Source organism: Phascolarctos cinereus, unplaced genomic scaffold (genome assembly GCF_003287225.1).
Source record: "Phascolarctos cinereus isolate Bilbo 61053 unplaced genomic scaffold, phaCin_HiC Scaffold_5;HRSCAF=322, whole genome shotgun sequence".
In the NCBI taxonomy this organism is placed as follows: domain Eukaryota; kingdom Metazoa; phylum Chordata; class Mammalia; order Diprotodontia; family Phascolarctidae; genus Phascolarctos; species Phascolarctos cinereus.
Window position 1 is genome coordinate 452,376,546 of NW_027555958.1, and position 24,057 is coordinate 452,400,602.

At 44.2% G+C, this 24,057-nt stretch overlaps 1 protein-coding gene across 1 annotated transcript; it reads right to left on the bottom strand.

The window, feature by feature from the left end:
• Positions 1 to 1,565: 1,565 nt before the first annotated feature.
• Positions 1,566 to 22,692, bottom strand: LOC110209460 (calreticulin-like). Its single transcript, XM_078156625.1, is given in 11 exon segments — positions 1,566 to 2,178; positions 2,234 to 2,317; positions 3,357 to 3,449; positions 4,639 to 4,782; positions 5,557 to 5,670; positions 6,622 to 6,851; positions 8,463 to 8,561; positions 8,923 to 9,126; positions 14,459 to 14,560; positions 21,945 to 22,133; positions 22,136 to 22,692. Coding segments are annotated over 11 exon segments (1,698 nt in total). The 5' UTR covers positions 22,398 to 22,692; the 3' UTR covers positions 1,566 to 2,001.
• Between the last annotated feature and the right edge of the window lie 1,365 nt (positions 22,693 to 24,057).

Genomic DNA, 24,057 nt, shown 5'->3' on the forward strand with positions numbered 1-24,057 from the left:
ACCATGCTAATGTTAGAAATACACTTGACACCAAAAATTTAGTATCAAGAAAATTTATTACAGAGAAAGTCCAGAGGATTTAGACGTTTCTGGTCAGAAGCGGGCTCTACCCCTCTTCAGGAGGGGTGGGCCCTGAGTGTTAAGGTGCAAATACTTTTATACTGCTAAATTCGGCGTAAAACCTCCCAGGCCGGGATTGGTCCATCCCTTCCCACGTTACACCTTTCCTTACACGTTTCCCCTTGATATGCTCAAGTATGTTCCCCCTCCCTTGGTCATATGTTCCATGACTCGTTAATGAGGCTCTCATTTTATGCGGGTTGTGTCAGATAATAGTAATGAAGTTCATTAAGCAGGCACACTAACATTTTTCAGGTGTCCTCAGGTTGACCCTAACTGGTCTGAGCTGGCTCGACCCTTATCTTGATTTTGGGGTCTTTTTGGAACCATCAGCTTGCTTTTTACTGGCTAAGCCCCAGCCCACCTACAGTGTACTACTTTCTGCAGCTGCTCTTTAAATCTCTGCATTATTCTCTTTCTCTGTGGAAATTTAACGTTTACCTAACTCTCACACTAAGCAGTAGATATATACATACATACACACATGCATATGTGCATACATACATACATACACACATAATAAATAGCTAGCTTGATGAATGGATGATGAACTAGCCTTCAAGCACATGCTATGTGCTAGGGGCCATACTAAGCAGTAAATAGCTACATACATGATAGATACACAGCTAGATGGGTGGATGGAAGGGTGTGTGGACACTGCAAGTGCTACTGGAATACGAGTAGTTGTCATTCTCTCAAGGTTGCTGTTTCAGCAGCCCCAGGATGGATTTGGGCCTCTCCCCTCCCCGCCATCACACATACATTTTGTGAGCTGCCTGGCCAGGGTTTAGGATTTACTTTGTGAACAGAGTGGTGGGAAGGAGACTCAAGCTGGGCCTCCTTGACTCAGTGCCCTGACTAATTGATGGAGAAAACCAACCACAGGGTGTGTGGGCACGAAGGTGTGTGAGGGAAGAGCAGACTGTCTAGAAGTAATTCTCCACCCGAAATGAATAGGTAAGCACATGTGGTGTCGTGACCCTCCCAATCACTGTTCCTGCCCTCAGGACCGAGGGGCAGGCAGGAACCTGGAGATCTGTCTGTCTCCTTCCTGCTGCCCGTGCTGGTGGGTCAGCAGCCAGCTGCATTTTGGTTGCTTCCACAGACTCGGTTACTATTCCTCTGCATTTAGATGAAGAAGATTGTCTTGGAAAGAGAATCCTTTCAAACCCCTCCATCCTGTGTCCCAGTGAGACGGAGGAGTCCATTAAGTAACATTTGGAAAGACCCCTGTACTGGTCAGCAGACTCAATGTAACCCTCAGGGCTGGGGGTGGGGGGGATAGGGAAGCTGCTGGTGGGCAGGAAGACTGGCTTTGTACACAGGTAGGCCTGAAAGAATTATCCCTCCCCCCCCAATTTAAAAATCCAGAAATATAAGAACTGAAAATACATGGACGTATAAACATAAAAAGAAACCCAGAGACGTACCCAAAGAGTGGTCCTTTATTATTAGATGCTTGATATTGTAAAAACTTAAGTAATTCAACAAAAGTGTTTGATCCAAAGGCCTCATATACCATTCATGGTTGGAGGAAAGCATTACTTTCTAGCATGGGTCAAGAACATAAGACCCCTCTTTACCCAGCTGCCCGTAAATCCCTGGCAGAGCACCCAGTGCCAACTAAGGGCTGGTTTCTGCCCATCCATTTCATGACTAATGTCTCAACAATGCATCCAGGCAGTAAGATTTTGTTAGGCCACATAAGTTCCTTGAAGGCGAGAGACCTTTATCTAAACCTTGTACCGCCCCCTGCACGTAGCTCCACCCAACTGCATAACGTATGTTTATTGCATTCATTTTTGCATTGTTTTAAGTGAGCTCCCAAGCCTAATTAGCAATGCCCATTAGCTATTGACTATGAGTTACTATTCAATACAATTACAATTCATCCTTTATGTCCACCCCAGTGGTCCCATTCCCTCCTTTATCCCTGTTTTCTTCTTCTTCCTTCAGCTCTTTGTCTTTTTCCAGTTCAGGCTGGTTAGCATCTTCATCCTCCTCCTCCTCCTCCTCCTCCTCTTTCTCCACAGCGTATTTCTTTTTCTTCTTCTTCTTCTTCTTCTTCTTCTTCTTCTTCTTCTTCTTCTTCTTCTTCTTCTTCTTCTTCGGCGGCTTCTATTTTTTTCTTGGTCTCTTCCTGTTGTTTCCTCTTTTCCTCTGCTTCATAAGCTTCCCTCCATATTTTTTCTGGGTCCTGTTTTGAATATGTAATTTCCACATAATTTAGAGGTTAGACAACTCTAATTTCCCCCTCCCACCATTCTAACCTTTGAGAAGTGACCTAGCCTTTAAGGTCAGGTTCATTGGTTCCTCCTACAGGAAGCCTTCACTGATTTTCTCTCCTCTCCCAAGTCAGAAGTGATCTCACCCTCCTCAGACCTTGCATAGCATCTTGTTTCTCTCTGGTTCCTGTCTTCTATTCTATAGTATTATATAGCTGCATTATTTCCCTTCCCACTTCCCCCCATTATATACTCCATAAGGGCAAGAACTGTCTTAACTATCTAAAGTTCTCCCTGCATAACCTAGTACAAAATCTTGCACATAGTAGATACTTGAACATGTGGATTATCCAATGAATGAATGACTCTAGCCTGCCCTGTAGGAGAAATTTTCACTCCTTGGCTACATTTTAAAGGGTCTGTAGAGTGGTGTTCATTTTCTTGGGAGTGGGAGATTTGGAGGAGACCAGCTCTTGGTAGTTCCTGGGGAAAGTAATCTTTCCCTCACCAAATATATGCAGATTTGGTTGTAAAGACTTTGGTTCTCCCCTTTCTCCCAATGGGCAGGACCTTGGGGGTAGGTGAGGGAAGGGAAAAGAAGTGTATGTTAGTTGAAAACAAAATAAAATTCATTTGAATTTTAAAAAAGAAATCATGTTAAATGTAAACTGATACTAAGGATATTTAATTGACTGTATTGAAGCCTAATGCTCATCTTTTAATAAAAAAATTAAATATGTTATATATACTTATATTTCTTTTCCGTTCCCTAAGATTGCAAGGAGGTGTCTCCAATGTCTTGTAAGCTCTGCTAGTAGAGTTGAGGGTCCTCCTGGCTCTTCCAAAGGGGAGCAGCCTCAGTAAGCCCTGCTAGGCTCATAGCCAACAGATTAGCCATCAGGGATGAATTCTTTGGTTACAACAAAGAATCCCAGGGCATGATAAGTGATTAAATTATTATTAGGTGATCCTGCTGAAATTTGCCCACAGCCAAACAAAGGCTCCGCTTACTTTTCTTACTCCCCAGGTCTGATTTCCAACTTTTTCTGCAAATTCTTCATCATTCGTCAGGAGGAAACTGTCAAATATAGAACCAGATTTTACCTGTTGGAAGAAAAGATACTCGGGATGATTACCACGAATTTACATGAAATGTTTTTGTTTTCTCCTAAAGTCAACAAATGTCCTTCTTGAACCATGGGATAATATTTTCATTGGCTGTAGAAGCAGCTTCGTTGCAGAGAGGACAGGAGGTCTTGGCCTCACAACCAAGGCCCTCTGCACTCAGGGACCACACTAGCTGACTAATTTTTGCTCCCCCTCTGCCCACACCCTCAGTTCCACTTCCCATATGCCGTATTGTAGCCAAACCTTGCCATTTCCTTTCTCCTAATCTTTACCTGTTGAAAACCTTCTCTTTACTACCTTATCTGAGCTTGTGTTCATGTCTTCCCTTCATTCCAGGCCCGCCTCCGCTGCTGCCTCTTTTAGGAAGTCTTCCCTGATTCCTTTGCCCAGCTATGAGTATGGTCCTCCATTTGGTTCTGGGCACCAAATAGGAAACACCCTGCAGCGTGTCCACCGGAGGGCAGCTGATGGACATGCAAGAGCGGCCCAGCCGAAGGAACTGAGGGTGTTCCATCCTGGAGAAGAAAAGACTGGGGGAGACGTGAGGTTCTCTTCAAGGATATGAAAGGTTCTTACGTGGAAGGCACATGCTACTTGCTCTGTTTGGGTCCCAGAGAGAAGAACCCGGAGCACGGTGGGTATGGAGGTGGGGTAGGAGGAGTTGCAGAGAGACAAATTTGGGCTAGATGACAATCCTTCCATCATAAGAGGCCTTGTGATACCACAATGGAGTTTCACGGTTTGGAGTAAGTAGAGATTGGGTCGAAATCCTATCTTAGGCAATTATTAGCTATGTAACCCAGAGCAGCAGTGCCATTATAGATAATAATAATACTGCAGACAATACCTGCGGTACCTACCTCATGATGTCATTGTAAAGACCTAGTTAGATAATGGCTGACAAATTTTAACGCACTAGGTAAATGCCAGTATGGCTAGATGACAATTCATTCGAAAAAGATCTGGGGGTTTCAGTGGAATGCAAGCTCAATATGATCCCACATATATCACAGTAGCCCCCCAAAAAGCAGCATGGATTCCCACTCATTTATGGGTTGGTCTAGAATCCTTCTAAGGTCCGTTCCCACTATGAAGTTCTGTGATCCTAAGTGATTGCCACTTAATTATTACATGCCAAATGTGTATATATGTAGTTACTACATACCTGCCAAATATCCAGGCCCAGGACACTGGTGTTATGATATCTGTAAATATTGGGGTCTGCTTTATACTTCGGGTTGTCGATTTCTGGATGTACCCACTCACCTTTATAATCTGGGTTATCAATTATTCGAGGCTTCCACTCACCCTAAAATTAAAATAGGACATACTGAATAGGAATATCGGCATTTTTTCCAGCATTTCTAATTTCAAGCAAGGAGATAACCCAAGTTATTGATTTCAAATTCTACTGAAATTTGGATTTGGCCCTAATCGTAATAAGCTGTTTCATTTATTTATATATTCATTTAGTCATTTGTTGTTTATGTTTTATAAATAGCCTGCACCGCAGAGCCCTGTTCTGTTACTGGTGTTTCTCAACAACTTGAATAAAGAGGTAAATTTGAATATCTCCAGGGACAGGGAGCTCACTAGCTGTCCTGACCTAATCTGTTCCATTCTTGGACAGCTCTCAATGTTAGAAAGGTCTTCCTTACCTTAAGCCAAATTCAGCCTCCATATATCTCTTACCTCCTAGTTTTCCCCTCTAAAGCCACAGAGATGATGACAGAACTTAAAAAATGGACAGAATCATGTTACCAAGTTCTCTCTCCTGCAGACTAATCCTTCCCAGTGGCCTCAGCTATTCTTCAAAGGAAGGACAAGATTTGGTGAATCAGTTAATGCACACTACCAGCTCAAGAATCCCAGGTCAGCTCCCCTCACAGCTTCCCTTGAGGTCATATAAACAGAAGAAGTATGTTCTGACCTATGCAAGATAAGCCTGGCATCATTCCTAGCCCAGTGCCTACCCTAAACACATCCACCAAGCCTCAGAATTGATACTTTATCCATTAGAAGTTCCATTCATTTCTTGTTCTATATTTTGTTTTCTTTGCAAGAGAAAAAAATACCCCTTTACCTTATACTTTGGGTTTGGGATCAAAGGGGGCTCCCACTCGCCATCCATTGCTGCATCCCAGTCATTAGGCTTCTTTGCGTCTGGATCCGGGATTTTTTCAAAATCTTCCCAGTCCTAAGATAAAATTGATCCACCTTAAGGACTTGTTGGTGGCTTTGGAATACAGCAGATGGAAATATACACAGAAGACTGTTGTAATGAGACACAAAATGTGAATCCTTTATTGGAGGTGGAAGGGTTAATAAGCCAGTGTGAGGGAATCCTCCCTGCAGGTCTATCTAAAATGAACAGTTCTCTTATTCCCTATTCTCCCCTCCATCTGATCTTCATCTCCATTTGACCTCTGATAGCAACAGGCAAGGGGTTGCTGGCTGGTGGTTGGGTCCCCTCCTCCTCCCTTGGCTGTCCCATGCCAAGATAGGAGCAAGCCTGCCTGGTGTTGGAACCATGGTCTTCTCCTGTGTCTGAGGGATTCAGCAGCTTGGGTGGAGGCCAAGAATTTCCAGTTCTTTCAACTGAACTCATAGGGCATAGCTTCCAGATCCCTCAGTGAAAAGAGGAAGGTTAAGGATGTCAAGGGGTGAAGGGCACCCAAAATGCTGGTGGCCCCAAAGTCAGGGCCAGTAGCTGCTTACTGGGCCTAGTATAGGGTAATAGGAAAGGCTGGCTGCCTGCCTGCCTGGAAAAATCTCCCCTCTTTATAGCGGAAGTTCTACAATCAATAATTCATTCAATTAATGACCCACTACAAACTTCTTGAGCACCTGCTATGCAAATGACGCTGTCATGGAGATAACAGTACAATTGTACTGTACAGTATTATACAATTGTTCTTGGATTCGATTGAATTAAACAATTGTTTAAGCGACTCTTAGGTGTCCAGCATAGTTTGGCCCCAGGGGATACAAAGATAGCTCTCCCAGAGCAAAATGATTTCCAGATGCACATGAATGCCTGCTGAAAGTGAAATAGTGAAAGGGTTATGCTTCTGATGACTCATAAAATTCTTAGTCTCATTAATTAGCATCATTTAGAGAGAGGGGACCAGGAGAAGAATCCATTTACCTCTGGTTTCTTGTCATCAGGATCCTCAATTTGGGGTCTCTCATCCCACTTTCGAGGTTTCCTCGCATACGGATCTTTGATTCTTTTGGGGGGTAGAAAATCCCAGTCATCCTCTAAAGCCCCAATTGCCACCAGTTGATTATCTATCTTGATGCCATAGGTACAATCCGGGCGAAGAATCAGAGTATATAGGTGAGTGTCTTTATTGATTTGCAGGGAAGGGGACAATTCTGAAGGCTCTGCAGCATTACCCAGTCTGGCTCCCCTCTCAGAAAGTGTATTACCTAAGGCAGGAGGAGCAAGGGGTCTGATTTGGGAATCTGAAGGGTCATAGGTGGTGCTGAGCCTAGATCTCTAATCAAGCCTGGCCCAGCATGGCCAGAAGATCTGGGACAGTTGCAGAGGAAGAGCTTTCTTCTCTACCCTTTAAAAACCAAAAGGCCAGAATCATGTCACCAAGTTCTCTCTCCTACAGATTAATCCTCCCCAGTGGCCTCAACTGTCCTTAGTGGGGTTGTTGTACTAGGTAGAGGAAGCAGAGGCTCAGAGCTCACCTTTCAGTCCTAGACCTCAGAGCTCTTTGCAATGTCCAGGAGGAAGATATGAGCATTATTGATGTTGTTATCATTTAACAACAGTAACTGAACCAGTAGGAGATATTGCATCCATCTGGGAGACACATACTCAAGGACCCACATTGATACAGGGCAAGTAGAAAGCAGCTTCAGAGAACATGACCAAGCAAACTGAGTTCAAGTGCCATCAACTACATGAGCCATTTCCTGATCCCTTCTGCTGCTAGAGTCCCACAAATTACTTTGTGTTTACCTGGTATATGCGTTTACATATTCCTCCCCCCCCTGAACACAAGTTCCTAAACCAGGGGTGGGAAACCTGTAGCCTCAAGGCCACCCCTGTGCTAAACAGGGACTATTTTATTTTTGTCTTCGAATGAAGTGCTTCCCTTTTCGTTGTATAAATCATTGTCCATTTCATATGTGGACATTTTATTTACTGAAAGAGGCAGTAAAAGGATATTTGTATGAGAAAAACAGCTTCAGATAGTTGAGGACTTGGGAGAAAACAATCTCTCAGATAAATGTACTGAGGGGAAACGTCTGAAAGTAAGTCAGAGACAGGAATGCTGAATAAAGGTGGGGGTGGCTATGTGCGTTGTTGTCCATCAGTTCCTTAATATATGACCCTGTTCTGAGAGTTTGGAAGCCTGTAACTGAGAAATGAAATGAAAGAACTGGTTGGAGACTACAGAAAAGTTGTATATGGTATGTTTGTGTTACACCTGGTAGAACTGTGGAATTTGGGTTCTCCACCTGAGTTTCAGATGGTCACCATTCACAAAGAAGCTTTACTATTAGACCTCAGAGGAGTTGGTGAGAAGACGAGAAACCAGAGAGCAGAAGAACAATATAGGACACAGCAAACACCTGGAGATGAGCGGGCAACAGGGAGAGAAGCAGAGTGGAGGAGAATCAAAAGAAGAGCAGGGGCAGCTAGGTGGTGCATTGGATAGAGCACCTGCCCCGGCGGCAGGAGGACCTGAGTTCAAGTCCGGCCTCAGACACCTGACACTAGCTGTGCGACCCTGGGCAAGTCACTTAACTCCGATTGCTCCCCCAAACAAAAATAAAATGACTCATTTTGTTGTTAATACCACCCCTTGAAGGAGAAAAAGCAAAGCTGGGAACTTCAGCAGTAGCAGGATTCCCAAGGAGCCATCTAATCTAAACCATGTGGTCTCACACACTACACCTGCTGCTCTCCACAGTGTCTGAATGCCCTCTCTGAATTTCTCCCAAACCTCCACACCCAGGCCTGTGGACTTACCCTGCACTTGATGGTTTTATTAATTTCGTGGTTTTTTCCTTTATAATTAAGGACGACATGCACTTTGTTGTTTCCCATTCCACAGATGTCTGGGCCTGAAAATGGAAAACCCAATGGCATCAGATAAATTGTAGCATCACTGTTTAGGAGCAGAAGCAACGATGAGTCTACCCCTCCTGGCGTTAGAGTCATGCAAGGTGAAGGGACATCGCACTGGGGCCTGCCGTGAATAAACCCTCTGGCAGCTGGGCCAACCCTTGGGTTAGTGAGGATGGCATTTTTAGGTGCGGATTGCAGAGTCTCAGATTTGGGAGGGACTGCAAAGGCCATCTGAGCCAACCAGTGCCTGCCCAAGAGAACACCACTAGCCCTAAGGGCCTCTTCCGGCTCCAACATTCCAGCACCGTCATAGCCTTGGCCATGGACAGGGAAAGAGGCCTTGGCTGAAGAACTCACCAAACATGATATAGTAGGTGGAGTTGGAATGCATGTTCTCTTCGTCCAGATCCTCAGGAAAGAGTTTAACATAGCCCCCACCGCAATCAATGCCCTGCTCATGCTTTACTGAAAACTGCACCACCAAACTTTGCCCCTCATTGCTGAAGGGCTTGAATTGTGCCGACAAGGCATAAAACTTGGCGTCTTCACTTGTCTGGAGACCTGATGAGAGAGAAAGCACAGACCTGGAAGACGAACAATGTCAGCAGTGGATAAAGCGGGCTTAGAAAAAACCCAGCCAAACCGAAAGGAAACTAAACCACGCCCGAGGTGGCCAGACTGGCCTGCCTGGAATCCAGGTGAGCAGCGCCAAGGCCCATGAAGCCCAGATTCTTGGACAGAAATTTATTACCTTATTTAAATATTCAACTAAACTTTGTTGAGAACCTGCTGTGTGCCAGGTACTGCTGGGGCTAACACTCAGTCTGAGCGGAGAGGAGCCCCTTAGTGGGAGCTCCCTCCTCATCTCTGCCTCCTGCCTTCCCTGGCTTCCATCAAGTCTCAGGTAAAGTCCCATCTTCTTCAAAAAGCCTTCCCTCATCCCCTTTATTTCCAGTGCCTTCCCTCCACTGATTATCTCCAATTTATCTTGTCTATATCTTGTCTGCCCAGACAAGGCAGTTAGGAGGGCAGTGGCTAGAGAGTTGGGCCTGGAGTCATGAAGACCTGAATTAAAGTTCAGCCTTAGACACTTACTATGTGACCCTAGGCAAGTCACTTAACCTCTGTTTGCCTCAGTTTCCTCAACTGTAGAAGAAGGATAATAACAGGGTTGTTGTGAGACTTGAATGAGATATTTGTAAAAAATAAAAGTGCTTAGCAAGTGCCTGGCACATAGCAGGCACTATACAAATGCTTATTCCCATCCCCTGCTCCCTGTACGTAATTGTTTGCATGTTGTCTCCTCCATCACACTGTGAGAGCACTGAAAGCAGGGACTGTCTTTTGCCTTTTTTTGTATCCCCAGCACTGAGCACAGGTAGCACATAGTAGGTGCTTAATAAATTCCATTTGACTGATTGATTGGGAGGGGACAAGCCCAGCCCCCCGGGCCAATGCTGCTCTGTTGTTACATACATATTTGAACCCACCAAGAGATCTTTCTTATTTCAAAAAGTCTCAAAAAATAAAATAAAACAAAAAGGTCTCTCATCACTCTGCCTGGCCCTGCCCCTGGTACTCAGATGACCCCTGATGTCATCCCTCTTACCATGTAATCATAGAGTACCTTATGTAACCAGTTTATATTTTTATATCTCACCTCCCTAACTTGACTGAAATTACCTCAAGAGAATAGAATACAGACTATAAACTGGCTGCCAGAAGGTGGCATCCCTCTGTTTCTTATGACTTTTTCTTCATGGAAGAAAGCAAAGTCAATCCACCCTTCACCCTGGTCTCTGCATGACTAGGACGTGGCCTTCACCACAGCAAATATTTGGCCCACGCACAGCCTTTGTGCAGCTCAATATATGATCTAATTATAGCTTTCATCACATTCAATACATGTCTAGTACATGGTCTGGCATGGTCAACATATGGCCAACACATGATCTTCACCATAGTTAATACACAGCCCACATGCAGTCTTCATTAGTCAACGTATGTTCAGTACTTGGCTTTCACCAAGGTCAATATATCACCTTCACTCTGACTAGGACACAGCCTTAATCAAATTCAATGCATGGCCTACATGCAGCCGTCATCACAGTCAATCTACGTCTAGCACTTGGCTTTTGCCTCTGTTAATACATGGTCCACATATAGCCTTCACCATGGACAATACATTGCTATAGTATTCACCACATTTAATCCATGGTCCATGTGGGGCTTCCATCATAGCCAATGTATGTCCAGCATTTGGTCTTTGCCATAGTTGACAGTGGTTCACAAATAGTCTTCACCATGGTCAACACATGACCAGTCTTCACCATAGTCAACACCCAGACATCCAACAGGTTTAACTAAAATGAAAATTAATGGCATCTCATCTTGTTTCACAGGAGGGGCTTTCGGCTGATTTGGCTGGAATGGCACTTTATTGAGAGGCTTTGTGTGTGCGGAATCATAAGACAGCCTCATTAAACACACAATTCTTAAATAGCCCAATGAGGTTTCCCAAGCTTTGTGTGCAGGGCCCACTGTAAGCACCCCAAAGCCACCACCCTGCCTTTTATCCCTCAGTAGGTCTATATGAAGTATAGAAGCGAAAGTAAGCGAGATAGAAGACTGGTGCAGTTGGGACATGATGAGAAGAAGGAAATCAGCAATAAATGAGCTCCCACTCATCTCCAGCCACTTCTCATTTTCCTTCATTCCATGAAACTTTCATGGGGAAGGAGAAATTTAATAAGCTCCTACCAATGACTAATTTTCATCTTTAAATGAGCTCTAAAATTAGATTTGTGACAGTGGACTAGGAAATAGGAGAGGGGGCAAAATTAAATGGTAAGACTAATGGACTCTATTTATAGCAGCAAAGGCTTCTTTGGACCCCGGGCCAAGGATGTGGAACTCTGGCTCTGAGTACCCAGGCTGGTGCTCACGTGATGCCACATCAGTGCCTTAGAGCACCTTGGACAGACTTGAGCTGGAAGGGACCTTGGAAATCACCTTGTCCTCATTTTGGAGGCAGCTAGGCGAAACAGTAGATAAGAGTACTGGACTTGGAGCAAGGAAGACCTGAGTTCAAATCCTGCCTTGGACATTTATTAGATGTGTAACCCTGGGCAAATCTCTTCACCCCTCCTCAGCCTCAGTAAGACCGTGAGCTTCTTGATGATAGGGGACCCTAACTTCTGTGTATCTGTATCTTCCCTGGACACAGAAAAGTGAGCCCCTTCCCCCGCTTGCACTTCTGAGATGCTTCATAACTGTTTATGAAAGGAGAGAATGAATTGCAGAAGAGGTGCTTCTTTTGAGTGAACACTAGAGGGCACTCTTCACATTGGCCTCTGATCCCTCTTCATTTATTCAATAAACATAAATGCCTGCTATGTGCCAGGCACTGTTCTAGCACTGGGAACACTTGGGGGAAAGCAGCAAAAGACAGTCCCTGCCCTCAAGGAACTTACAATTAGTTGTGGAGACAAGAAGCAAACAAATATGTGCAAACTATATATAGGATAAATAGTAATTAATGATCAGAGGGAAAGCACTGTAATCGGGGGAATTAGGGAAGGCTTCTTGTAGAAGGTGGGATTTTAGCTGAGACTTGAAGGAAGTAGAGATGAGCAGAAAGAGCATTCCAAGCCTGGAGGACAGCCAGGGAAAATTCTGGAGTCAAGAGATAGAGGGGCTTGTTTAGGCAACAGCTAAGAGGCTGGCATCATTGGATTAAAGAGTACCTGGGGAGGATGTGTGTAAAGTGTAAAAAGATGGGAAAGGGGTGTGTGTGTGTGTGTGTGTGTGTGTGTGTGTGTGTGTGTGTGTGTGTGTGTATGTGTGTGTGTGTAATACTTGATAAGGTAAATATATATATGTGTATAATACACACACACACATACACACACACACACACATATATTTACCTTATCAGGTAAATCTGATACAAAGATTTCTTTCCCATTCAACCATTTCCCTTCTAATCCTAGGTATATTAATTTTGTCTGTGAAGAAACCTTTCAGTTTTAAATAATCAAAATTATCAATTTTCTTTGTAATTGCCTCTATCTCTGGTTAAGACTACATTTCCTATTTGCCTTTTCAATGGGTAGGAAAGGAGGTGGGGAGAAGGAGAGATTTTAGAACTGAAAATAAGAAGAAATCAAATAGCAAAAAAAGAGAATATATCTACCCATGGCTGTGAGAGGTATGTGTTTTATTTGTCCTCTATTTTTTTTATAGTTTGATCTAAAGATGATAAAGATCTAAAGATATTAAGGTCATATATCCATTTAGAATGAATTGTTGGTCTAAGTTTAATTTCTGCCAGACTGATTTTCAGTTTTCCCAAAAGGTTTTTTTTAATTAAATAAGGAATTTTTTCCCTAGGTAATTTATGTTTTCCATTTAATCAAACACTGGGTCATTGAGTTCTATTATTTCTGAATCTCAATTATCTAGTCTGTTGCACTGATCCATCTATTCTTTCAGTAATAACAAACAGCTTTGATGACTGCTGGTTTATAATATAGTTCTAATATATAGTTATAATATAGTCTTCAAGTGCTATCCCCCCCTTGTCCTCACTTCTTTTCATAATTTCCCTTGATATTCTATTTTTCCAAATGAATTCTGCTATTATTTTACCAAGCTCTACAAAGTATCCCCTTGGTAATTTTATTGGTGTAAATCAATTTTGATGGTATTGTTCCAAGTAGATTCTTTTGGGGGGGGGCTAGGCGATGGGGTTAAGTGACTTGCCCAGGGTCACACAGCTAGTAAGTGTTATGTGTCTGAGGCTTGATTTGAACTCAGGTCCTCCTGAATCCAAGGCCAGTGCTCTATCCATTGAGCCACCTAGCTGCCCCCAAATACATTCTTAGTAAATATGGGTAGAACTACATATAGAATGAATTAATTCCATGATAACAAACTTCCTCAAAATTTAAGATAGATGACTCATCTTTTTTTAAACCCTTCGTTTATATATACATATACATATGTATCAAGCTTTATATAAAGGCAGTATAGTATAGTGGAAAGAACACTAAATTTAGAAAAAGAGGGCCTGAATTCAAATCCTGCCTCCCTATTAGCTGTGAGACCTTGGGCAAGTCATTTCCTTTCCTCTGGGCCTCAGTTTTCTTGTCTGTAAAATGGAAGATTTGGGTAAGACAATCTCGATGATCCATTCTAGCACTAAATCCCAGGATTCTTCTTACCTCAATATTTTTATTTTTAGGCAATTGGGGTTAAGTGACTTTCCCAGGGTCACACAGCTAGTAAGTGTCAAGTGTTTTGGTCTGAGGCCAGATTGAACTCAGGTCCAGGAGACTTCAGGGCCTATGCTCTATGCACTATGCCACCTCGCTGCCCCTTTACCTCAATATTTTTAAAAGACTTGTACTTTCAACAGTGGTGCTTCTTAGCCCACTGATATAGATTGTACATCTTCTGGACGGTAGTAGATGCTATGGTCAAAAAAAAAATCGTTGCCTAGTGGTCAACTATCAAATAAGCTGTGAGGCCGGTCCTGGGACACCAAACATTGAGCACAGTCAGCTCTGTATGTGAAGTCATTCTAAGTCGGGAGGATTTGAAGAGGGCCAGCCAAAGCCTGTGCTTGCTCATTGGCTTAACTTTTTAGGACCCCAGGCTCCCAGGGGCCACAAGTGGCCAGCCACACTTGAGGACCTAGAGGGCCACATGTGGCCTTGAAGCCACAGGCTCTCCACCCTTGCACCTTGGGGAGGTATCCAAAGAGGAAGGCAGGGAAGGGAAGGACACTTTGGGGGGATGAACAGATGGGACCATGATTCATGAACAGCAAAGGCTCTCTAGGAATTGGAACTCTCCAGTCCCACCCACTCTCAACGATAGGAACACTCACCTTTATCCTTCTCTTTGTCTCCATAGAACCTCCCAGCCGTCAGCTGGAATTTACCATAGCTGGACCAATGTTTAGATTGAACCCATCTTTTTTTCCATCCATCTGTCAGAAAATGGAAAAATACATGCAAATGACTTCCATCCTCTCAAAGATAACCAAGTAGAATCTAATGAAGTGATGCACAAGGTGTTATGAGGACACGAGACACTCCTGGAAAGCAGAGAATGGTTCATTATGGCTTCTGCATCCTCAGCGCCCGGCCTGTGGCAGGCATTTAATGCCTGGTGAGTGAGTGAGTGAGTGAAGACAAAGGAAAGAATGCTGAATTTGGATTCAGAGGACCTATGCCAGCTGCCATATGTGATTCAGAAAGACACAACAGATATATATGAAATTCACTAAAGCAAATATGTGAGAGGCAGTGTGGCGTAACGGAGAGATGGCAGGATGGACTGAGTTCAAGTCTGGCCTCTGACACACCCATTAGCTATATGATCATGAGTAAGTTTCTTTATTTCCCTGTGCCTCAGTTTCCTCATCTGTAAAATGAAGGGTATATGAAGATTTAACGTTATTGCACAAAGTAGCAAAAATTATGAGGGAAACAGGTAACTGAGCAAAAATCTTGGCAACAAATCTCTCTCTCTCTCCTTCCTTTTCCCCTTTCCTTTCCTCCTTCTCCTCTTCTTTTGATGATGATGATGGCTGTGCTTCACCCAGCTAACATCTATAGAAGGCTGATGTTCAGAAACCTCTCCCTGTACACCTCCCATTGCTTGGACCACAGAGGCAGGATGTACTGGGCAAAAAGGGCTCTGGGCACAAGCTTGAGCATTTCCCCTTCCATAGTCTCCTATCACACCTGATCCACAGGACCAAGGACTTCACGTTTCCTTTATGGTTACTGCCCCCTGCTGGTGAGAACAATCTTCACCTCTCCTACTTTTCTAGCATTTTAATGCTAACAAAGCACTTTTCTCAAAACAACCCTTGGGAAGTAATCTGCATCAATATTATTATCCCCATCTGAGAGATGAGAAAACTGAGATGTGGAGAGGCAAAGTGAACTAGAATCATAGATTTAGAGCTAGGAGGGGCCTCAAAGATGTCTGGGTTCTCTCTCAGTTTATAGACGAAACTGAGGCCATGAGGAGGTGACTTGTCCAAGGTCGCACAGGTAGTAAATGCCAGAGGTAGGATTTGAACTCAGGTTTTCTGACTTCAAATGCATTGTTCTTTCAACTCTGTTATCCTTGTATTACAGAAACTGAGGCCCATACAGGCAAAGTTACTTGCCCCCTGCCCCTATATTTACAGCTGAAAGGGACCTTAGAGGTCATAAAGTCAAACCTTCTCCTTTTACAGATATAGAAACTGAGATAATCTACTCAACATTGGAGTAAGTCCTTGGACAGAGCTGTCTTGGCTGAGCCCAACCCTCTATTGTAAGGGAAACAATATATATAGATAATAATATATACAAAGTAATTTCCAGGGTGGGGCATAGGTCTATGATGAAGGACAGTTTGATAACAATAGAACAGGAGTTTAAGAGTTCATGATGAGTGGGCAGCTAGTGGCACAGTGGATAGAGCACTGACCTTGGAGTCAGGAGGACCTGAGTTCAAATCCAGCCTCAGACACTTTACATTTGCTGTGTGATCCTAGGCAAGTCTCTTAACCCCAATTACCTCACAAGAAAGAAAGAAAGAAAGAAAGAAAGAAAGAAAGAAAGAAAGAAAGAAAGAAAGAAAGAAAGAAAGTTCAATCTGAGGCAGCTAGATTGCACAGTGGATAGAGCACCGGCCTTGGAGTCAGGAGGACCTGAGTTCAAATTCCGCCTCAGAGACTTGACACTTACTGTCTGGCTTCAAGATCCCACTAACCCCTGCCTTGACAGTCAGGTACAACCGTGAACTGAACATTTGCCAGGCACAGTATCCTCTCAGCTTTCTACTTATTTCCCAGGGATTGAGAATCAAATCCATATTACCACTTCTGCTGTAAAGGGTTTGATAATCAACTTTCCTCTATCAGTCAGTCAATCAATCAGTATTTATTGTTAAGTGCCTCCTATGTGCCAGGCACTGACTTAAACCCAGAGGATACAAAAAGATGCAAAAGACAGCCCCTGCCCTCAAGGAATTCATAATCTAACGGGGAGAGGGGAAGACAATAAGCAAACAACTATATACAAACAAGCTATATGCAGGATAAGTAGGAAATAATTCATAACACAAGGAAGATGTTACAGTTAAGAGGTGTTGGGAAAGGCTTCCTGGAAGAGGGGGGATTTTAGCTGGAACTGCTTAGAATCCCTTTGGGTGCCTACCAAACCTCCCTTCCTTGAACACTGCTCCCAGCTTCCTTGTCTCAATCTATGTCAGCTCTATCCCTCCAGTGCCTCCAGATCAAATAAGATAATATCTGTAAAGCATGTAACATAGTCTCTGGCCCAAAGCAGGTGGTTCATAAAGCTCGCTCCCTTCCCTCTTCCCCTCTCTATCCTTTCATTCTTCCCTAACTTTCCATCGTGACCTTTTTTTTTAATTTTGGTGTGGCAATTTGGGTTAAGTGACTTGCCCAGGGTCACACAGCTAGGAAGTGTCAAGTGTCTGAGGCCGCATTTGAACTCAGGTGCTCCTGACTCCAGGGCCAGTGCTCTATCCATTGAGCCACCTAGCTGCCCCATGAACTGTTGAATTCCTGTTCTATTATTAACAAATTGCCCTTCATCATAGACCTCTGCCCCACCCTGGAAATTACTTTGTATATATTGTTATTATCTATATATATTTCTTCCCTTCCAATAGAGGGACAGGCTGTTTCACTTTGGTTTTGTATCCTAATTTGTAAGACTTAATACAGTGTTAGGTGTGTAGTAGGCACTTAATGAATGCTTGCTGAATGAATGCATGATCTAGTATGCCAAAAAAACTAATGGGATGTCTGGGTGCATTAAGATATTAGTAGTGCCTAGAGCAAGAAGTTGACAAGACCCTGGGTCCTCTACCCTGACCAGAAGTTAGGGGCATCAAGACGAATTCTCTCAGGAGGGGCTTTGACAAAGTGGAGCACGCCCAGATGTGAGGCCAAAAGGTCTGAAGCATCACTGAAGATGCTTGTCCTAAAGCAGAGAAGATGTACAGAGGATGAAACTGTGGTCTTCAAATATTCAAAAGTCTCACAGAAAAGAAGAATTCTCATTTGAAGAGGCCTCAAAGACAGAAGTCCCAAGGAGGCAGACCTATGGTCATAGATGTCAAAGCTGGAAGAGACTTTCAAAGTCATGTAGATCATCTCCTTCATTGTACAGAGAAGGAAACTGAAGCCCAGCGGAAGTGTCACGTGAAGGGTCAATCAGGAAGTACACATCCGGGACGGGATTTGAATGTAGGTCCTGTATTTCCTGAGCCAGTGTTCTTCTGCTTTTACCATAAGAAGTAACAACTTCTTAGAAGACTCTCTGTAAAAGGCAAATTCGGATGGGGTAGATTCTTGGAAATTTCAAGCTTCAATTAGAGAGATGGTCCTTCCTTTTACTGGGCATGCTGGCTTTTTTCTGACCTTCTGCCTTAATCATCTTGACTCTTGGGGTTCATTTCATAACCCTGTTCATTGGCTACCAGCTGCAGTATGATGAAGGGGAAACATTTCACTGGCCAGCTGTGTGACCCATTTCATTTAATGCCTCTGAGCCTCAGTTTCTCCATTTTTACCAGTGGAGATCATCAGACTGGTTCCCTCACTCTTAACTATACTCTTGACTGGATTTCATTGGATTTCACTGTCTGGTTGTATGAACTATTTCACTTAATGCCTCTGAGCCTCAGTTTCCCTATTTTTACCAATGGAGATAGTCAGACTGGCTCACTCACTCACTCTTGATCATACTCACTTTCTGGACTTCTCACCAGCTGCTTTCTCACCCTGGATAAACCTCCACCCTGAGCCCTTGCTCTCCTGATTGGTGGTTCCCTCCTTCCCACTATTTCAGTAGGGGTCCTTCACCTCATTCTTGACTCTTCTTGACTCAATCACCAGACTTCTCCTCTTCCTCTTTCTCCTCAACTGCTCCCTTGTCCCTAAACAAACACCCTTCCCCCTGTTTCCAGGTCCTCTGTATGTTTTGTCTTCTCCCATTAGAATGTTAACTCCTTGAGTACACACAGTAAACACTTAAATACTCAATCTATTAAACTATCTATAATAATAATAGCTAGTATTTACATAGTTCTTTAAAGTTTGCAAAGCACTTAATAAACGTTATTTTACTTCATCCAGCAATCATTGATCTATCTCCCCAGTGCCTATCTTACAAGGCTGTTGGGTGACTAAATAGGAATCTAGCAGTGAAATGAAAGGCTGACACAAGTTGCTATTTCAGGAATGTTTATCGTTTATGGTTCTTTGCAGTTAATCCCTTAAGAGATGGATCATTTTTCTGGTCCCTTCCCAAGGGCGGGTAGTGCAGATTGGAACGTGTTCTGTCTTGTAATGTGATGACAAAGAGCAAGACAAAGGAGGTGAGAAAGGAGCCAAGTGATGCATCTTCCAGAGGTAGTAGAGATGGACAAGAGTTACTCTATCCCAAGGGTGATGCATGAGGATACATCCAAGCCCAGTCCTTCAGGAATGTACTCCCTGGAGCAGGGGATGGGAAGTGGTGTTTGGTGGAAGACCCTGGGTTCTACCTCCATAAATGTTTCTCACACTGGTCTCCTTCTCTTCACTTACACAGTCACCACCTCTGTATAAGACCACATCACCTCTCACAAGAGCCCTCTTACTGGTCTCCCTCCCTCAAGTCTCTCTCCAGCCCAGTCCATCCTTTACTCAGTTGCCAAAGTGATTTTCCTAAATCGTGAGTCTGACCGTATCACACCCTGCTCAGTAAAGTCCAGTGGCTCCCTATTGCCTCCAGGATCAAATAAAAGTCTCTATTTGGCAAGAAAAGCTCTTCATCAGCTGGCACTTCCTAACTTTCCCGTCCCTTTACCCACTTCCACATGCCCTACAGTTCAGCCATCTTGGTCTATTTGCCACTCTGCCCACGTGGTAGTACATCTTCCTACTGCTTTCACTTTAGTCCCTTCCTAGTTATCTCCTTCCTCACCTTTGCCTCTTGGAATGCTTACTTTCATTCAAAATTCAGCCTCCACATGAGGTCCCCTTGATTCTTGCAGCAGCTAGTATCCTCACTCCCCAAGAGACCGTGTGTTCTTTTTGCATGTTACATATTTTATTTACGTGTGTGTTCACATTGTCTATATGCAAATGTAAGTTCCTTTAGGGAAAGGCCTCTTGTATTTTTGTATTTTTATCCCTTGTATTTTTATTGTAATAAGTGCTTAACACTTAACAGGTGTTTAATAAATGCTTTTTGATTGTACTTGGTACTTTTTTGACCATGGTCTAGCCACTTCATCTCACTGAGACTTGGTTTCCCCATCTGTATAATGAAGATGATACAACTAATAATGTCTACCTCACAGGATTGTGTTGGAAAAATTTGTTTTGTGACTGTTAATGCTATATAAGAGGCAGGTAAGTGGGTAAGTGTTAGGCCTGGAGTCAGGAATACTCATCTTCGTGAGTTCAAATCTGGCCTCAGACATTTACTAGCTGTATGATCCAGGGCAAGTGACTTAATCCTGTTTGCCTCAGTCTTCTCATCTGTAAAATGATCTGGGGAAGGAAATGACAAACCACTCTAGTATCTTTGCCAAGAAAACCCCAATTGGGGTCAGAAAGAATTGGACACAACTGAAATGACTGAACAATAAAAAAAGATTTTTATAATCACCATCCCTGATAAACAGTATAACGTTGATCAGTAAGCAGTTCAGTGGAGAGGATGATTCAGAATGCTGGATTCAGAGTATGAATTTGGGTGTGAATCTCAGCTTTGCAGAGCCTCCTTCATTATCTGTCATATGTATTAGACTACATGACCTCTGAGATCCCTTCCAGTTCTGGCTAGCTAGCTAGCTTGCATTTATATGGTAATTTTATGTTTGGAAAGCACTTTACAAACATTATTTTACTTGATGCTCACAACACTGGGAGGTAGGTGCTATTGTTATCCCCATTTCACAGATGAGGAAATTGAGGCAGGCAGCAGGTAAGTGACTAATCCAGACTCACACAGCTAGTAAGTGTCTGAGGTGGGATTTGAACTCAGGTCTTCCTCACTCCAAGTCTAGCAGTCTATCTACAATCACCTACCTGCCTAGATCTATGAACCAAGTACACTGAGGTACAATGACTCCTTTCCCACAAGAGGTCTATGTTTTATAAAAAGCCTCTCTTGCAAGCCAGTTGGTGAAGTTTGGAAACTCCCCAAGTGCCAATTTTTGGTCTTTTCAAACTGACTAGGATGGAGATGCTAAGCAGCAGAGGAAAGGGAAAAAGAAAACAGAAAGCTGTCTAATTCTTCAAAAGAGAATTGTTTAACCACTATCCACGAATTCTGTAGCATGTTTCAAAGTGAGTTTAGAAACAGAGGGCCAAGCTAGCTAGAAATCCTGACTCTCCTACTTGCTGCCTGTGTGGACTTAAAGTCACTTCATCCCTCTGAAGCTCAGTTTCTTTCTTTGTAAAATTTGGGGATTGAACAAGATCGATCAATTAACTAGCACTTCTTAAGCACCTGCTGTGTGCCAGGTCCTGTGCTAAATGCTGGGCATATAAAGACAAAAACAAGAGTCCCATCCTCTAGGATTTTCCGTTCTACAGAAGATCTGTAAGGTGGCTCCCAGCTCTAGAGCCCATATCCTCTTATTTTTATTACTACTTTCACCTCTCCATTTCTTTGTTGCACGCCAGTCTCTTAAGGAAGTGGTTGGATTAAATGACCTCCAAGATTTCTTCCAGACCTAAATCTATGATCCTAAAGCTTATTCTGTTGACATGCAACAGGATGAGGCATCCAGCGGTATTGACATTCAGCTGGAAGTGACCTTTGAGACCATCTCATCCAATACCTTTACAAAGGAGGAGATGGACACTGGGAGAAAGGGGATGACTTGCCCAGGATTCCACAGCTAGTAAGTTACAGAGTCAGGATTCAAATGCAGGACTTCCCTTGCTCCTAGACCCATACTCTTTCTATATCACCTTGTTCTCTCCTGGGATTTATTTGACTGTGTGTGTTTCCCACTTTCCAGTGATGCTCTTTGGAAGAATTCCAGCCATAGGTCACCTAAAGGTCAACGAAGAAGCCCATGGAGATATTGAAGAGGCTGGGGCATATTGCCAACAAAGAATTATCCTAAAGCCCAGAGGTGCCCTGATTTGCCCATAACTGCACACTTTAGGTAGGAGCTGGGACCTGTTCAGCTTATTTGTGGGAAGGAGAAAGCTGAATGACTCGCCTGGGGTCCCTCCGCACCGTTCCCCCTCCCCCAGCCTTGGGCTGAATGAGGTTCACATTATCCACAGTACCACCCACCCACCCACCGGGCCGCTGTCTCTGGCAGCTCACCGCCGTCTTCGAATTCCTCTCGGAAGTAGACGCTCCTCCTCCACTCGTGTCGCGCCTGCCCTGGAGAGCTGTCTGGGCCACCGCCACCGCCACCGTCCCTGCCCCCGGCACTGGCCGTGGCTGCGGTCGTGGCCGAAGCACTCACGTTCTCTGCGTGCGGGGCCTTGGCCGTGGCTCTCGCATCGTCCTGGCTGTGGCATTGCCCACTGCGCTCTCTCTGCCCGAACTCGTGCGCTCTGTAGTCACGCTGCTCGTGGCGGTGTTGTCGGTGCGGCTGTCGGCGGTGCTGTCGGTGGTGGTGCTGTCTGTGGTGCTGGTCTTGTCTCTGTCCGTGGTGCTGTCCGTGGCTTTCTGGTTGTCTGTAGCCCTGGGGCTCGGGCCCTCCCCGCTCTGGCCGCCTGCTGAGGTGGCCAGGAGCACGGCCATGGCCGCCAGCGCCGGCAGCCACCTCATCCCCAGCCCGGCTGCCCCTGGTTCGCCCTGGTCTCTCCAGGTAGCCCCTCTGCCCGTGGCTTTCTCCGTTTCTGACCTCGACTTCCACTGAGCACGCTGGTGGGGCGAGGGGCTGGGGCTTTCCCACAACCCCAGCTTTAAGTGTGCCCCACAGGTGGCTGTTTCTCATTCGCCTAGACCCCGGGGTGACTGCGGGGCTGCAGCCAATGGCTAGGGGCCACACACCTGGAGAGGATTGAGCAGGAGGAGATGGTGACCCCGGGGGAGAGGGAGAGCAGATGGAGGGGAGCTGGAGTCCCAGAGCAGGGCCCCAAGGGGAAAGAGGAAGCTCTGCCTCCCCGGATCCTTCCCACCCCCACCCCCCAGAGACTCTGGGAGGAAGGTGGAGACTGAGGCTACATCAGAAAAGGTCATAGAAGTGTGTCCTCTGTGATGTGGGTACTCCTCCACCAGTACAGGTGGCAGCCTGCACAACAACATCTAGCATTTGTAAAGAATCTACAATGTGTTGGGCACTGTGATAAGCGCTTTACAAACACTAACTCATTTGATCCTCACAACAACTGAAGAGATAAATGCTGTTATGCCCATTTAACAGACAAGGAAATCGAAGTAAACAGAGGCTGACTTGCCCAGAGTCATCCGGTTACTAAGTGTCTGAGGCAAGACTTGAACTTAGGTCTAACCCTAGTCCCAGCATTTTATCCATTGAACCAGCTAGCTGCCTTCTGCATATTATTACTGTCTGCATGTTACAGTAGAATAAACACTCAGTCTGGAGTCAAAGAACCTGGGTTTAAATCTTGCATCCAATGCTATCAGTGTGACCCTGGGCAAGTCATTTACCTTACCCAGGCCTTAGTTTCCCTATTTGTAAAATGACAGCCTCTGAAGTCTACACCTATGATTCTTAAGAAAGGATGCACCCCACATCTAGGGGCCTGCTTCTGGGTCTTTCATGGCTTCATTGGTTTCTACAACTTTTCACTCTGCAACTTGGCTCAACTCCTTTCCTGATCAAGGAAATACTAGGTTACATAAATAGAAGCATTGTATGTCCAAAAATCAGGGAAGGAATAGCCTCAATGCCCACTGCTCTGGTCAGGTAGCATCTGGAGTGCTGGGTTTAGTTCTGGGCACCATATTTTAAGGAAGACATTCATTAAGTTGGAAAGTGTCCAGAGGATGGCAGCCATACTAGTAAAGGGTCTTTAGTCTGTGTCTAATAATAAAAATAATGATAACAATAAATTATAGGTGGGGAGATTAACAGTGGTTGGAGTTAATCAATCTACCTGTTTTTAAGTTCTCTGTTCAGCATGCCATCCCATGGGCCCACATGATTATAATATAGCCTATCATTATCTGCATTGCCAGAGAAAGATGGCAGTTATAACTAATGGCCTCAGGCTTTATAAGATGTGGCTATAATTATTATAATGCTCATTGACATTAACCACTATGGACTGAAATTTCTTGCAAATCTAACAGCCAAGCTACAAGATGCATTCATTAATCATTAATTCAGCCTCATTCTTTGGAACCTGTAATCAAATGGGTAGAGATATGAGACCTTAACAATAAGATACATGCAAACATGAGAAAGGAAATGTGAGACCCTTCCTTGGAATCCCTTAGGGATGAGCTCTGGATCAACAAT